General features: G+C 44.4%; 1 protein-coding gene across 1 annotated transcript in view; it reads left to right on the top strand.

The window, feature by feature from the left end:
- LOC120025090 (serine/threonine-protein kinase BRSK2-like) overlaps positions 1-17220 on the top strand; it is a 204314-nt gene that overhangs the window by 144448 nt on the left and 42646 nt on the right. The window contains exons 3-5 of the mRNA XM_038969524.1: positions 3782-3867; positions 5828-5968; positions 6346-6462. Of these exons, the coding sequence (XP_038825452.1) occupies positions 3782-3867; positions 5828-5968; positions 6346-6462 (344 nt within the window). The remainder of the gene's footprint in view (positions 1-3781; positions 3868-5827; positions 5969-6345; positions 6463-17220) is intronic.

Here is a 17220-nt window from a genome sequence, read left to right as displayed (position 1 = left end):
CAGAACAACGATTTATCATATTAAATATTGCTTACTTTGAGCTGTTCTTCCATCAGATTCTTGGGCAATGTATTCTTTCTTGGGTTTAATCTTCTTTTGGTCGAAAGATGTCCTTTGTCCGTCTAAATGCCCGCTAACGTTCGACCGGGACCCCGAAATGTGCCCGGTGCTTCACATAGAAATGCATCAAAATCGCACTAAACGGATATAAATTGCTATAAAACGGTTTAAATTAACTACCTTATGATGTTTCTAAGTCCTATATCGAATTAAATTACAGACGGATACATTTTACGTTGATAACCGAGCCTTTGAAAATGGCATCCGGAGGTGTCTTCCTGCGTAAAGGCGAGCGTCGAAAGGGGGGCTACCCTCACTCCTTGGTCCTTTATAACCTCTGAGAGCTACGCAGAAGGCCCATTCCACTTCTCATTGGTTACTGACATCCAGGGGAAGGCGGGTGCAGTTCGTGTCGTTCCATAGGATATACACAGACTTTTAAAACTGATCTGAAATCAGAGCTTCGCTCTCAGACCTTTCACTGTCTGTCATGGATTTCGCTGTAGAAAGAGTTCTGGGTCACCCACAGACATCATTCCAACTTTGTATGAAACTAGAAAGTGTTTTCTATCCAATAGAATTAATAATATGCATATTGTACGAGCAAGAATTGAGTACTAGGCAGTTTAATTTGGAGACGACAAAATGCTAATTCGGAACAGCACCCCCTGTAGTCGCAAGAAGTTAATACAGGTAATGAGTGGAGAACAGGAGGGCTTCTTAAAGAAAAACTAACAGGTCTGTGAGAGTCGGAATTCTTACTGGTTGATAGGTGATCAAATACTTATGTCATGCAATAAAATGCAAATGAATTACTTAAAAATCATACAATGTGGGCCTCCCGGGTGGCGCAGGGTCTAGGGCACTGCATCGCAGCGCTAGCTGTGCCACCAGAGTCTCTGGGTTCGCGCCCAGGCTCTGTCGCAGCCGGCCGCGACCGGGAGGTCTGTGGGGCGACGCACAATTGGCCCAGCGTCGTCCGGGTTAGGGAGGGTTTGGCCGGTAGGGATATCCTTGTCTCATCGCGCTCCAGCGACTCCTGTGGCGGGCCAGGCGCAGTGCGCGCTAACCAAGGGGGCCAGGTGCACGGTGTTTCCTCCGACACATTGGTGCGGCTGGCTTCCGGGTTGGAGGCGCGCTGTGTTAAGAAGCAGTGGTGGTTGGGTTGTGTTGGTTGGGTTGTGTTTCGGAGGACGCATGTCTTTCGACCTTCGTCTCTCCCGAGCCCGTGCGGGAGTTGTAGCGATGAGACAAGATAGTAATTACTAGCGATTGGATACCACGAAAATTGGGGAGAAAAGGGTGTAAAATAAAAAATAAAAAAAATCATACAATGTGATTTTCTGGATTTTGGTTTTAGATTCCGTCTCTCACAGTTGAAGTGTACCTATGATAAAGAATTACAGACCTCTACATGCTTTGTAAGTAGGAAAACCTTCAAATCGGCAGTGTATCAAATACTTGTTCTCCCCACTGTATGTGTGTCTAATACATATTTTCTAAGAATATTATTCCTGCACATTTTTGCGAACTTCTTCATGGTATGGAAATGCGTCCTTAAGATTGATTTCCAAAGGACATTAGAGAGTGTGTGAAAGTGTGAGGGTATGTGGCTTCAGGTGTACCTAGTATCCTAGTCGCTGATGCTAGCACCTAGCATTCAAATCCCTGCCGTAAACATAGCAATTTCGTTAGCATCCCGGTTGTAAACAGTTAAACGTTACAATCACCTAGCATTAGCATACCTGTTGTTAAAGCCTCGATAGCATAGCACATCTGAGCGAGAACCAGAGAGTGTGAAAGAGAGAAAGAGAGAAATAAGAGAATAAGAGACAAGTTCGAGAGAGACAGACAGAGAAAGGGACAGGAGTAAATTGAAAGGGAAACGTTTTCATTTTGAGTGCTGCTGTAACCAAGAAACTCTCGCTCAGTCCCTCTCTCTCCTTCCCTCTGTCTATCGCTCTCTCTCCGAATCTATCTCTCCCTTCATCCTTCCTTCATTCCCTGTCTGTGAGAGAAGGCAGAGAGAAGGAAGGCAAAAAGGGGGAAGCTGGCATGGCAGAGGGCTTGGTGAGGCCAGCCACTGGGCCAAAGCTTAAAGGGTTTCATTATTTATTTCCCCCTGCTCCAAGGCTCCAGCCCCGATCCCAGTGACTGAACCTTTGAAGATTGGGGGCTTTGATGGGAATAGAATTACGTTTTTGTTGGTTGCTTCTGTCCGCTGTGCTTCACTTTCCTAGTTCCTAACCCTCTTCCCTCGCCTCTCGTCTTGTCTGTCTTTCACCCCTCTACCCTTTCCCCCTTTTCCCTGTGTGTGTGTCAGTGCCCCTTTGTTGGTATGTGGGTAGAGGTATGGCACGCTGCCATTAGGAAAGGTAAAGTGGGTATGAAAACAGAGTACAGGAGAGATCTACTGCAAGATATCACACGGACACACATATGCTGTATGTGTGTCCGTGTGCATGTGTGTGTGTATGTCTATCCTCCTGAGGTTTGCACTTGGTCATACTGAAGCTACTGCCACATATGAACATATTCATCGAACTCATGTACTGTTTAATGGTTAGCAAATGTAGATCTATGCTCATAAGCATAAAGTGTCCTACCCACTGAGCTGCCTTTACTCCTGTAATGTGAGATCTCAAAGCAGGAAGTGTAACATTGGTTTGAATCATGAAGCTTTATTGAGTTTGACAGTATCACACAAAATGGAGGCTGCCACACGACATTCACGATGATGTCAGTACGGGCTAACGGTTCATGACACAGATGGTACACAAACAGTAGCTGTTTTGTCTGGATGTATGGAGGCTAGAAAAACGCAGTTGACAATTTTTATTATTGGTCACTAATGTGTCATGTCATTATGTTATTATGTTTTTTTCTGTGACTACGTAGGCGTACTGTTTGTGAGAGAACATGACACAAATGTCGGTAGTAGCTGTACAGATCACACAGTATTTGTGAGTCATATGGTGTGTGGCCAAAATAGCCCAATGTTCTATGCAAGGAACATATGTAGTGTACCTTTCTATCACATCAATAAACCTACCTCAAGTTTAGCCCCAAGGTCCATTGGAAAATGTTACCGCCTTATCAGGTGCTGAGGTTCTGTACCTTTATGGTTTAGGGACACACGCACGCACACACACACATTCCAGAGTGTGAAAACAGGTAGTTGAAATGCCCCCCCCCTCCCCCTATCTGCTGTGTCGTGGTGTATTACGATAGAGTGATATCAGATATCAGTGTGTGATTAATGAGTTAAATTAGCTGGTGTGTGGTTGCTTTGTAGCAGGAGCAGGCCCTTAACAAGTGGTAGCCATGTCTCTGTTCCCGCAGGCCCTGGCATGGACCCAAGCTGCCAGGCTAGACATGGGCTCTGGCACTGTCAGTCAGTCTCTTATTCCCAGCCACTTCTCGCTGTCTCAGTCTTTATTTTTCTCCCATGCACTCTCCCTTTCCATTCCTCGATGCTCTCTCTTTGTGTCTGCGCTTTCTCCTCTTCATTATTCAGGCCCTAGCACCAAATAGTTTTTGTTGAGTGGGCTCCAATGTTAAAGATCTCATGGATAGTCAGTACTTACATTACATCCATCTGGGAGCTATGCAGTTTAAAAAACAATTTTTTAGGACCATTAAAGTATTCCATAAGTACTTTGAATCACACATTAATATTATTAATTTCTCCTCTTTTCCCTCTTTTTTTCTCTTTCTGCAGGTGGAGCGAGAGATAGCCATTCTGAAACTCATAGAGCACCCTCACGTTTTAAAGTTGCACGACGTCTACGAAAACAAGAAATATTTGTAAGTGTCCTTTCCAAAACTATTTGGTTCACTGAAGCGCTGTAACAAATGTGCTTCCCTTACACTGTTAAATTGCATATTTGGAGAAGTACCAGTGCATAGCAACACGTTAGCAAACAAGCAAGGCAAGCTGAAAATCACTTGAGCAAACAAGAAATACAAGTTGAAAATCACTTGAGAAACGTATTTTCCGGGGCCATTTTCACACTGGCATGTAATGTTTCATTGGGTCTCCCTCAGTTTTAGCTGCCTATTCAGAAGCCTGTAGGTTTAATGTTGATCCATATGTTATCTTATGTATTAATCTCGCCTGTGTCCCTGCTCCAATGGCTCTGCTTAATGCACTATTCAATAATTGTTAAAGTCGCCAGCGACGACTGGTGTGGGAATTTGTTTTCCTAATATTCCGATGACACAGACGAATCGCCGACGCGGACGCAAAGTGTTTGCCTCGGATACATTTTCCCACTCACAAATCATGTGTGAATGTGTTCCTAATTTAACTAGCGTTGACAGGTCCCTTAATCTGCTAATAAATCAGGAAGTGTTGTGAGAGGGGGGTTGTGGGAATGTGGAGTATCTTGCTACAGTAGGGATACCACAGTGTGTCTTCAGTGCTTTCTCACAGTTCTAGCACAGTAGCTACCACAGATAATATCACAAGAGTTACCACATATACTCTCACAGTAGCAACCGTTGTAGATACAACTATAGAGTAGAGGAACTTCTATGGATGGAAGACCAATACTCCAAATGTTAGAAATATACATGAACACTTGAGGGTGCACTAAAAGCAGTGCTTTCTGGATCAACATTTATTAATGATTGGGTGTGCCTCGTTAAATGACTAAAATGTCATTATAATGTAAATGTGTAGTCAGCTTGTGCCAGCTTGAGGCTAGCTGTTCCTGGCCTTTCACTAAAAGCAGTCCTGGATCTTGTAAACTATCTTTGTAATACCTAACCAGAGACACATCAAATACAATTGTATTTGTCACACGCGCCGAATACAGTGAAATGCTTACTTACAAGCCCTTAACCAACAATGCCGTTTTAAGAAAAATAAGTGTTGAGTAAAAAATAGATAAGTAAAAAATAAAAAATAACAAATAGTTAAAGAGCAGCAGTAAAATATCAGTAGCGAGGCTGTATACAAGGGGTACGGGTACAGAGTCAATGTGCGGAGCACAGGTTAGTCGAGGTAATTGAGGTTATATGTACATGTAGGTAGCTGTTAAGAAGCCTTTTGGACCTAGACTTGGTGCTCCGGTATCGCTTGCCATGCGGTACTGTAGCAGAGAGAACAATCTATGACTAGGGTGGCTGGAGTCTTTGACAAATTTTAGGGCCTTCCTCTGACACCGCCTAGTATAGGTGTACTGGGCCATACGCTCTACATCACTGCCTGGTATGGCAACTGCTCGGCCTCCGACCGCAGGCAGTGATGCAACCAGTCAGAATGCTCTCGATGGTGCAGCTGTAATACTTTTTGAGGATCTGAAACCCATGCCAAGTCTTTTCAGTTTCCTGACGGGGAATAGGCTTTGTCGTGCCCGCTTCACAACTGTCTTGGTGTGTTTGGACCATGATAGTTTGTTGGTGATGTGGATACCAAGGAACTTGAAGCTCTCAACCTGCTCCACTACAGCCCCGTCAATGAGAATGGGGGCATGCTGGGTCCTCCTTTTCCTGTAGTCCACAATCATCTCCTTTGTCTTGATCACATTGAGGGAGAGGTTGTTATCCTGGCACCACACGGCCAGGTCTCTGACCTCCTCCCTGTAGGCTGTCTCATCATTGTCGGTGATCAGGCCTACCACTGTTGCGTCGTCGGCAAACTTAATGACGTTATTGGAGTCGTGCCTGGACACATACTATAGAGATATGATATAATATATATAATATGATATATAAAGCTCTATTCTGTGTATCTAACGTGTGTGGTTCCCTCCCTCCCCAGGTATCTGGTGCTAGAGCACGTGTCAGGCGGAGAGCTGTTTGACTACCTGGTCAAGAAGGGACGGTTAACGCCCAAGGAGGCCAGGAAGTTCTTCAGACAGATCATCTCAGCTCTGGACTTCTGCCACAGTCACTCCATATGGTGAGTCATTAATCAATCAATCAATCAATCAATCAAATGCATTGATAAAAGTCATTTTTACATCAGCAGTTATCACAAAGTGCTTTTACAGTATCCCTGCCTAGACCCTAAAGAGCAAGCCTGACACTGGACTATTGGAAAGCGGAAACATTAGCGTCTCATCAAAGGAAATGATAGTATAATGTGTATATTTTCATATAGATTTCCTGGACAACATTCCTGGGAAATGCATAATTCCAGTCCTGTAAGATTGTCAGGTTTTCTTGTTTTCACCTCTGCTTGGTACTTGGGTAAATGATGTTTCTCTCTCTCTTTCCCTCTCCCTTACCCTTTCCTTCTCTCCCTCTCCCTCCCTCCCTCCCTCCTCCTCTCCACAGTCACAGAGATCTGAAGCCAGAGAACCTGTTGTTAGATGAGAAGAACAACATCAGGATAGCAGACTTTGGCATGGCGTCTCTGCAGGTCGGGGATAGTCTGCTGGAGACCAGCTGCGGGTGAGTCAAGTGTGTGTGTGTGTGTGTGTGTGTGTGTGTGTGTGTGTGTGTGTGTGTGTGTGTGTGTGTGTGTGTGTGTGTGTGTGTGTGTGTGTGTGTGTGTGTGTGTGTGTGTGTGTGTGTGTGTGCTAGTGATGTGCGGGTTGACTCATAACCCGCAGTCCCCGCGGGGCGGGTGGTTTTAGGATCATTAAATATTTTGTGGGTGGGTGGGTGGGTGGCGGGCAGGTTGAATAAAGAGAAAATAATACCTTAAATGTATCATTCTTGTGCAATTTACATCTATAGGCTACATTAAGGTTTTTCTTTCATTATTTTAGACGATCTGGCATTAGTGCTTAAGCCTTATCTTTAGGGCCGAACTGAACTGTATCCGCACCAAATAGCCTACACTTGGGACGGGCAGAAAAAGTTAACCATGGAGGCAAAAAGGACAGTGTCAGAGTTTTTTTTTTAAGCTGCGAAATGGAGTGTTGAAAATAAAAAAATAAAGAGAAGGGAGGAGACAGAAAAGTCATGTTTGGGAAAGATTTGGTGAAATGGTAAAAGAGGATGAGATCAGTGTGTGATGATTGTTAAGACTCTACACAAATTCGACAGTCACAAAACGGGGACTTCAAATAGGCCTGTGGCACGTCAAGGGAACTTTAGCCTACTATTCAGATAAGTTAAATGGAAACTGAGATATGGACATGACTATAGCATTTTAACCTCTCACATAGCCTTAATATTAACTCCTGCAGAATTAGGCATTTCTTGCACTAAAATTATAGGCTGCATCAAATTTAGGCAACATTTTGACTCGTGAACAGGAGTGGAGAAATACAGTTCAGTGGTTCTTCCTTTAAAAGTTGCATCATACTGCAGCACACTTTGCGGGCTGCAGAATTCCATCACCATACCCAAACCGGGTGCGTGCGTGTGCAAATTGATTTTGTCCCCCCACACCAAACGCGATCACAACACGCAGTTTGAAATATCAAAACAAACTCTCAACCAATTATATTAATTTGAGGACAGGTCGAAAAGCATTAAACATTTTGGGAAATTTAGCTAGCTTGCAGTTGCTAGCTAATTCGTCCTAGTTAGCTAGCTTGCTGTTGCTAGCTAATTTGTCCTGGGATATAAACGTTGAGTTGTTATTTTACCTGAAATGCACAAGGTCTTCTACTCCGACAATTAATCCACGCATAAAACGATCAACTGAATAATTTCTAGTCATCTCTCCTCCTTCCAGGCTTTTTCTTCTTTGGAATTTATATAGCGATTGGCATCTAATTTTCATACTAAAAGGTGTTTTACCACGGCCGACCGACCGAAGTTCATCTTTCAATCACAAGCGTGGGTATAACCAATGAGCAGATGGCACGTGGGAATCTGCTTCTATAAGCCAATGAGGAGATGGGAGAGGCAGGACTTGCACCGCGTTCATCATCACAAATAGAACTGACTTCTATTTTAACTTCTTCTGGCTGCAAGCCCGAGGCCGCCCACAATATGACAACAGCCACTTCAAGTGCAGGACGCGAAATTCAAAATATATTTTTTTGAAATATTTAACTTTCACACATTAACAAGTCCAATACAGCAAATGAAAGGTACACATCTTGTGAATCCAGCCAACATGTCCGATTTTTAAAATGTTTTACAGCGAACACAGCACGTATATTTATGTTAGCTCACCACCAAATACAAAAAAGGACAGACATTTTTCACAGCACAAGTAGCATGCACAAAGCCAACCTAACTAACCAAGAACCAACCAAACTAACCAACAAACAACTTCATCAGATGACAGTCTTATAACATGTTATTCAATAAATCTATGTTTTGTTCGAAAAATTTGCATATTTCAGGTATAAATCATAGTTTACATTGCAGCTACAATCAGAAATTGCACCGAAAGCAGACAGAATAATTACAGACACCAACGTCAAATACCTAAATACTCATCATAAAACATTTCTGAAAAATACATAGTGTACAGCAAATGAAAGACTGGCATCTTGTGATTCCAGCCAATATTTCCGATTTATTAAGTGTTTTACAGCGAAAACACAATATAGCGTTATATTAGCTTACCACAATAGCCAGAAACACAAGCCATTTCCCAGCAGCAAAAGTTAGCGATCGTAACAAACCAGTAAAAGATATAGAATTTTTGACTAACCTTGATAAGGTTCATCAGATGACAGTCCTATAACATCAGGTTATACATACACTTATGTTTTGTTCGAAAATGTGCATATTTAGAGCTGAAATCAGTGGTTATACATTGTGCTAACGTAGCTACTTTTTCCCACAACGTCCGGATTTTTTTCTGACACTTTTTCTGACACACATATTCTGACCAAATAGCTATTCATAAACATAACTAAAAAATACATGTTGTATAGGAAATGATAGATACACTAGTTCTTAATGCAATCGCCGTGTTAGAATTCTAAAAATAACTTCATTACGACATCCAGCTTAGGTATGGCGAGAGAGTACCCAAAAGCTGGGCGCAAACGACTAGTTCACATGTTCGACAGATATATGAAATAGCATCATAAAATGGGTCCTACTTTTGCTGATCTTCCATCAGAATGTTGTACAAGGTGTCCTTTGTCAAGAACAATCGTTGTTTGGATTTAGAACGTCCTTTTTCCCTCTTGAATTAGCAAGCGCACTAGCCAAGTGGCGCGAAGCTCTCCTTTCTGAACAAAGGCACACCACAACGCAACACGCCTAACGTCCCGAATAAATTTCAAAAATCTAATAAAACTATATTGAAAAAACATACTTTACGATGATATTGTCACATGTATCAAATAAAATCAAAGCCGGAGATAGTAGTCGCCTATAACGAAAGCTTTTCAGAAGGCAATTCCAGGTCCAACCTCGCGCCTTCCTGAAAACAGGAAATGGGTGACACGTCATTCCAAGAGGATTCATTCCACTTCAGACCAAGATAAACACTCCATTTCTTCTCTCACCGCCTCTTGACATCCAGGGGAAGGTGTATGACGTGCATGTATACTAATACGTATCATGCCCATTTATAGGCAGGACCTAGAAGAGAGCATCGATTTCAGATTTTCCACTTCCTGGTCAGGAAGTTTGTGCCAAATGAGTTCTGTTTTACTCACAGATATAATTCAAACGGTTTTAGAAACTAGAGAGTGTTTTCTATCCAATAGTAATAATAATAATATGCATATTGTACGAGCAAGAATTGAGTACGAGGCCGTTTGAAATGGGCACCTTTTATCTGGCTACTCAATACTGCCCCTGCAGCCCAAACAGGTTAACGCCTGACAATGCAGGAGCTTGTTGGCGCGCGGGAGGAGTGTGGGTGCTATGATTGAATAACATGTATGTGTACATTTATTTTGCAATGCTCGTGCACGCTAAATGAGCGGTGTGGTCAGCATGTATGGCACACTATTTAATTGTCAGCCACTGTTGCCATTAATGCTATTTAGTGTTAGTTTGAACACCAGAGGGCATCTTTGAGAAGCATTTGATAGTCTTAAATATTGGCTGTACTAGAGAATTTGTAACCTTTTTTTGTAAGAACATAGTTTATGGGATTGATTTTAAGAAATGTAGCTTAATTAATTTGAATAATATTATGGTGGTTCTATTCCAAGAAAAACCCTCACAAAATATGGCGCTGTTCAACGTGACGGTCGGGAGTAGGTTACAGTACTAAGAACATAACATTGCCACACCCTAATTGTAGTCTAACCAATATCCAAATGGAGATTCAGTGAAAATAAATATCTCATTGATTTATCAAGACCAGTCCCCATGCTTGTCTCAGAGCAGTGTGAAACGGTGCTGAAATAGTTGACCATACGCGAGCTATTGCTTCAAATCCTATTGCTTAATTACATTTAGAGGATTGGAGGATTATAAATGAATATTTAAGGGACATTTTTCATTAGGGCAAATCTGATCTGTGAGAATATCTAAAGGGGCTTTTATATAATACTAAATTAATTAATAATGATATCAATAATCGCTTTGTTTAAAAAAAAAAAAACGATATTTTGGAGATTTTGTTTTCAAATAACCTAAAGTGAGCGAGAAAAAGGCCATTCTTGAACATGGGGTGAGAGATACTGATTTGTAAATAAAGCCAGTTTTTAGAAGGAGAGAAACCAAAAGCCCACCATCGCCTCATGGGTCCTCGTTCGCGGCCGGCACGGGTATCAAACCAGCATCTGTAGCAACGCAGTTTGCACTGCGATGCAGTGTCTTAGAACACTGCGCCACCTAATTTTTTTCTGCATCTTGAGAGGATGCGAATGCACAGTTAGACAGCACCTCTATAGACAACAGGCTATCTTTATCTGCATTCTTAAAGCTGATAGTATTTCAACCACATAAAATATGCATCCATGCAGAACTCAAATTTGATCAGAAACATGTTGGGTCATTTTCACAGCTATCTCATTTTACAACCGGTCAAACTGATGTCATTTGGACATTTTGTTACAGAAAATCATTCCTTTAAAAAAAATGGTACTGCATTTTCTCCTCGGTCCCTAAACGTCTTTGCTCTGCGAAAGAAGCAGAGATGACAGAGAACATTACCGATGTCAACTAGATTGAAGCATTGATTCTATCGACTTATGACTTTATTCTGGAGAGTAAGGGTTTATTTAGTCTTCTAGGGCAACATATAATGACAGAAAGGAAGCTGCGTGTATATAATTATAGACAAGTTGACGAACAAATAGCCTACCAAAATGTCAGAAATTATAAGCAGAAACATATCTAAATCAGGCAAAAGAGATTTCTCCATGTCAAAAAATAATTTTGCCGTCTCTGACTGTAGTCTACAGCTTGACCTGCGCACCAGTAGTGTTTGCGTGCGTGTCCAATCCCTACACAGTCCTAAAGCCATGTGTGTGTATAAGAGTGTGTGTGTGTGTGTGTGTGTATAAGAGTGTGTGTGTGTGTGTGTGTGTGTGTGTGTGTGTGTGTGTGTGTGTGTGTGTGTGTGTGTGTGTGTGTGTGTGTGTGTGTGTGTGTGTGTGTGTGTGTGTGTGTGTGTGTGTGTGTGCATGGTCAGTAAGATCTTCAGCCCAGATAACCAGGGCCAGTATAGCCTACCCTGCATCTTTACAGATTAGCCATATAGCAATGCTAAATCTCTGTCCATCGTCATCTGGAAGACTGACAGTGTGGCCCAGCACAATGTGACAGAGGAGATAAGAGCAGGAAATTGGCATTACAGGCTAACATGCTAACCCAGGTGAACTCTGCCGAGGGCTTAGCTTTTTGTCTCCATTTCATACGCACAAACACAACTAGGCCATGACTCAACACAAATAAACAGCCAAAAAACAGTAAAAAAATACATGTCTGCTTTGTTTTCTCAGGCAAAGTCGTGCATCTGACAAGCACGTTGGACACTGTGTGACTTTGTGTTCCAAGGTGTCCTTTTCAAAGACACTGAATTCAGGCGATGGCCATGTCACGTCTTTGACCTTAAGGCCCAATTTGTGGTTGTATAATTATGCCTTTTCATTTCCTGTGCCCTGTTGTCACAGTGACTCATGCATGTTTTTTTTTGCAGGGTCACATGGGTCCAAATGCAAGGGTAGTATTGGAACTTTACTCTCAAATCACTGTACATATACAGGTAACTGCCAAAATACAGGAAACGCCAACAGTATTGTCTTAATAGGGCGTTGGGCCACCACCAGCCAGAACTTCAATGCACCTTGGCATAGATACTACAAGTGTCTAGGAACGCTATTGGAGGGATGCGACACCATTCTTCCATGAGAAATTCCATAATTTCATATTTTGTAGATGGTGGTGGAAAATGCTGTCTCAGGCGCCGCTCCAGAATCTCCCATGAGCGTTCAATCGGGTTGAGATCTGGTGACTAAGACAGCCATGGCATATGGTTTACATCGTTTTCATGCTCATCTACTCGTGCCCTACTTTTAATAAAGCACCTGCTTTCAATGGACAGATGGCGCAGTGATCTAAGCAGAGAGCTCCTGCTCCATAGACCGTGGGTTCAATCTCAGCTCCTAGCGTTCGTTTGTGGGTAGCAGGTGGTTAGAGTGTTGGGCCAGTAACCAAAATGTCGCTAGTTCGATTCCCGAGTGGACAAGGTGAAAAGCCTGTCGATGTGCCCTTGAGCAAGGCACTTAGCCTTAATTGCTCCAGGGTCGCTGCTGATAATAGCTGACCCTGGCCATGACCCCATTCTCCTGAGAAGTTTTAAAAAACAGACCCTAGGCAAGACAGTGACTCGTGTCTCGTTTCAATCATGGACTCTTTTGGCATAGAGGAACTATGTCACTGCCATATGTCACTACTCTATCTGCTTGAGTTCCTCTTTGCCAAAATAGTCCATCATTGAAACCAGACCCTAGTCACTGTGTTGCCTAGTGTCGGATCTTCAAGACAACCATCTGAGGGTGGATCAGGGGGAGTTGGGATATGCAAAAAAACACATTTCTAATTTACACTTGTACATTTATAATACACACGTGTACATGTGTAAAATAGGACAAATATAAGCACCCACTAAATTATTTGTAACGTTTGTTCTCCTCCTCGTCTGAGGAGGAGCAAGGATCGGACCAAAATGCAGCTGGTGATGAATACATGTTGATTTATTAAACAAGACGAACACGAAGCACACTTGAATAACTACAAAACAACAAAACGACGTAGACAGACCTGAACATGAAAACTTATAGAACACAAAGAACCACGAACAGGAACAAACTAACAAACGAACGAACGAAAACGAAACAGTCCCGTGTGGTACACACACTGACACAGGAACACAATCACCCACCAACAAACGGTGTGAACAGCCTACCTTAATATTGTTCTCAATCAGAGGAAACGTAAAACACCTGCCCCTGATTGAGAACCATATCAGGCTAATTAACAATGAACCTAAACATAGAAACACATAACATAGAATGCCCACCCAGCTCACGTCCTGACCATACTAAACAAAGACAAAATAAAGGAAATAAGGTCAGGAACGTGACAGTACCCCCCCCCTCAAGGTGCGGACTACGGCCGCGAAACCTGAACCTATAAGGGAGGGTCTGGGTGGGCATCTGTCCACGGTGGCAGCTCTGGCTCAGGACGTTGTCCCCACCCCACCATAGTCAATCCCCGCTTCCGTAGCCTCCTCCCAATGGCCACCCTCCAAATTAATCCACCTGGATTAAGGGACAGCACCGGACTAAGGGGCAACACCGGGATGAGGGGCAACACCGGGATGAGGGGCAGCACCGGACTGAGGGGCAGCACCGGACTGAGGGGCAGCTCCGGACTGAGGGGCAGCTCCGGACTGAGGGGCAGCTCCGGACTGTCTAACGGCTCTGGCTGGTCATGGCTTGCTGACGGCTCTGGCTGCTCATGGCTGGCTGACGGCTCTGGCTGCTCATGGCTGGCTGACGGCTCTGGCTGCTCATGGCTGGCTGACGGCTCTGGCTGCTCATGGCTGGCTGACGGCTCTGGCTGCTCATGGCTGGCTGACGGCTCTGGCTGCTCATGGCTGGCTGACGGCTCTAGCGGCTCCTGTCTGGCGGAAGGCTCTAGCGGCTCCTGTCTGGCGGAAGGCTCTAGCGGCTCCTGTCTGGCGGAAGGCTCTAGCGGCTCCTGTCTGGCGGACGGCTCTAGCGGCTCCTGACTGACGGACGGCTCTAGCCGCTCCTGACTGACGGACGGCTCTGAAGGCTCAGGACAGACGGGCGGCTCTGAAGGCTCAGGACAGACGGGCGGCTTTGAAGGCTCAGGACAGACGGGCGGCTTTGAAGGCTCAGTACAGACGGGCGGCTTTGAAGGCTCAGGACAGACGGGCGGCTTTGAAGGCTCAGTACAGACGGGCAGCGCAGGCGGCGCTTGGCAGACGGACAGCTCAGACGGCGTTGGGCAGACGGGCAGTTCAGGCGCCGCTGGGCAGACGGCAGACTCTGGCCGGCTGAGGCGCACTGTAGGCCTGGTGCGTGGTGCCGGAACTGGAGGTACCGGGCTAAGGACACGCACCTTAAGGCTAGTGCGGGGAGCAGCAACAGGACGCACAGGACTCTGGAGACGCACAGGAGGCTTGGTGCGTGGTGCCGGAACTGGTGGTACCGGGCTGGAGACACGCACCATAGGGCTAGTGCGTGGAGGAGGAACAGGGCTCTGGAGACGCACAGGAGGCTTGGTGCGTGATGCCGGAACTGGTGGTACCGGGCTGGAGACACGCACCATAGGGCTAGTGCGTGGAGGAGGAACAGGGCTCTGGAGACGCACAGGAAGCCTGGTGCGTGGTGTTGGCACTGGTGGTACTGGGCTGGGGCGGGGAGGTGGCGCCAGATATACCGGACCGTGCAGGCGTACTGGCTCCCTTGAGCACCGAGCCTGCCCAACCTTACCTGGTTGTATGCTCCCCGTAGCCCGACCAGTGCGGGGAGGTGGAATAACCCGCACTGGGCTGTGTTGGCGAACCGGGGACACCATGCGTAAGGCTGGTGCCATGTATGCCGGCCCGAGGAGACGCACTGGAGACCAGACGCGTTGAGCCGGCTTCATGGCACCTGGCTCAATGCCCAATCTAGCCCTACCAGTGCGGGGAGGTGGAATAACCCACACCGGGCTATGCACACGTACAGGAGACACCGTGCGCTTTACCGCATAACACGGTGTCTGCCCGTACTCTCGCTCTCCACGGTAAGATCGGGAAGTGGGCGCAGGTCTCCTACCTGACTTCGCCACACTACCCTTTAGCCCCCCCCCCAAGAAATTTTTGGGCTTGACTCACAGGCTTCCGTGCTAGCCGCGTACCTTCATAACGCTGGTTCCTCTCTCCGGTTGCCTCTGCTCTCCTAACTGCCTCCAGCTGTTCCCATGGGAGGCGATCTTTTCCAGACAGGATCTCCTCCCATGTGTAGCAAACCTTGCCGTCCAAAACGTCCTCCCATGTCCATTCCTCCTTCGTGCGCTGCTGCTGCTTTCTCCACCACCGCTTGGTCCTTGGTTGGTGGGTGATTCTGTAACGTTTGTTCTCCTCCTGGTCTGAGGAGGTGCAAGGATCGGACCAAAATGCAGCTGGTGATGAATACATGTTGATTTATTAAACAAGACGAACACGAAGCACACTTGAATAACTACAAAACAACAAAACGACGTAGACAGACCTGAACATGAAAACTTATAGAACACAAAGAACCACGAACAGGAACAAACTAACAAACGAACGAACGAACGAAAACGAAACAGTCCCGTGTGGTACAAACACTGACACAGGAACACAATCACCCACCAACAAACGGTGTGAACAGCCTACCTTAATATGGTTCTCAATCAGAGGAAACGTAAAACACCTGCCCCTGATTGAGAACCATATCAGGCTAATTAACAATGAACCTAAACATAGAAACACATAACATAGAATGCCCACCCAGCTCACGTCCTGACCATACTAAACAAAGACAAAATAAAGGAAATAAGGTCAGGAACGTGACATTATTATTAATGATTTATTATATACTTTGTATCCCTCATTTACTCAAGTGTTTCCATTGTTTTGGCAGTTACCGGTACAGTGTATAATTACCTGAATATAGAAATAAAGATTGCATACCCTAAAAGGTGGCATGGAAACATCTAAACTTTTATCCTTCATTCATAGAGGTATAATATCACTCTTACAGAGTGATAGATTCTTCTCTCCTTTGCCCTCAGACCAACGTTCATAAACGTATTATGAAATATTATCTTTATCAGATAAAATGACTGTACTTTACATGGACAAATTGAGGAATCCTTAATTTAACGTACCTAATGTAAAAAAAACATTATTACATTAAATATCGTTTAGAGACAACTAAGGACAAGTTGCTCTAAACAATGTGTTAAAAAAAAGTGTTCGTTTATAATTATTTTTAGGTTTGCGTGCTCTGACAGCACTCTGTTTGACGAGGGCAAATTGACTGGTTTTGCATATATTACCATGATTCAATTTGACTCTGGCAATCAGGAAGCTCGTGTTTACAGAATGTACATGCGCGTGTGTCTCCTTGCGTGTGTGTTGCGTTGAGAAGAAGGCAGATACACGGCAACACTCTGTCAGTTTGTCAAAGGAACTGTGTCTGTATTTAATGAATAACACAGTACACAGAACACAAACAGACCAGATACTTAATACACACGCTGCTTGCACGCGTAATAGACACGTATGTTAGAGTATGTTAGATGATAAGATTGGTGAGAGGAAGGGAAGGACAAGGGGGGAGTGTAAATCCAATTAAACACACAGGCATGTGTTGAGACTGGTACAATCACACCACCGTCGTACCTCTTCTAAAGGATGAGGTAATCTTCCTATTCGTGAATGATCTTCCTACTAACTAAGAATGCAAACGCAAATATACAGTAAAGTATGTTCAAAACACAGTTATTTAAGTCGCATGACAATTACATTATGACAAGGTGCATAGGTCCTGCATAGTAGAGTGTCGGTTCATCTTTTACACAATGTATGCTCAGCACAGCGTGTGCACATAAAATCGTAGGCATTCGAAAATCCAAACACAAGACAGTGGCTGAGATGCATTTGGGCAAGTCCAGAAATATATTTAGTGCAGAGCTGACTAAACACTGAACTTATCTGAACTTCTGAACTTATCATAGTGCATTTGTATTTGTATTTGTACTTATTAGGGCAGCAGCATTCTTCCTGGAGTCCAAACACATTAAGTCACTTACATTACACATAAAACAAAAGATAAAACA

The sequence above is a fragment of the Salvelinus namaycush genome, chromosome 30 (assembly GCF_016432855.1).
Source record: "Salvelinus namaycush isolate Seneca chromosome 30, SaNama_1.0, whole genome shotgun sequence".
Classification (NCBI taxonomy): Eukaryota; Metazoa; Chordata; class Actinopteri; order Salmoniformes; family Salmonidae; genus Salvelinus; species Salvelinus namaycush.
This window is presented reverse-complemented; position numbering and strand designations above follow the sequence as displayed.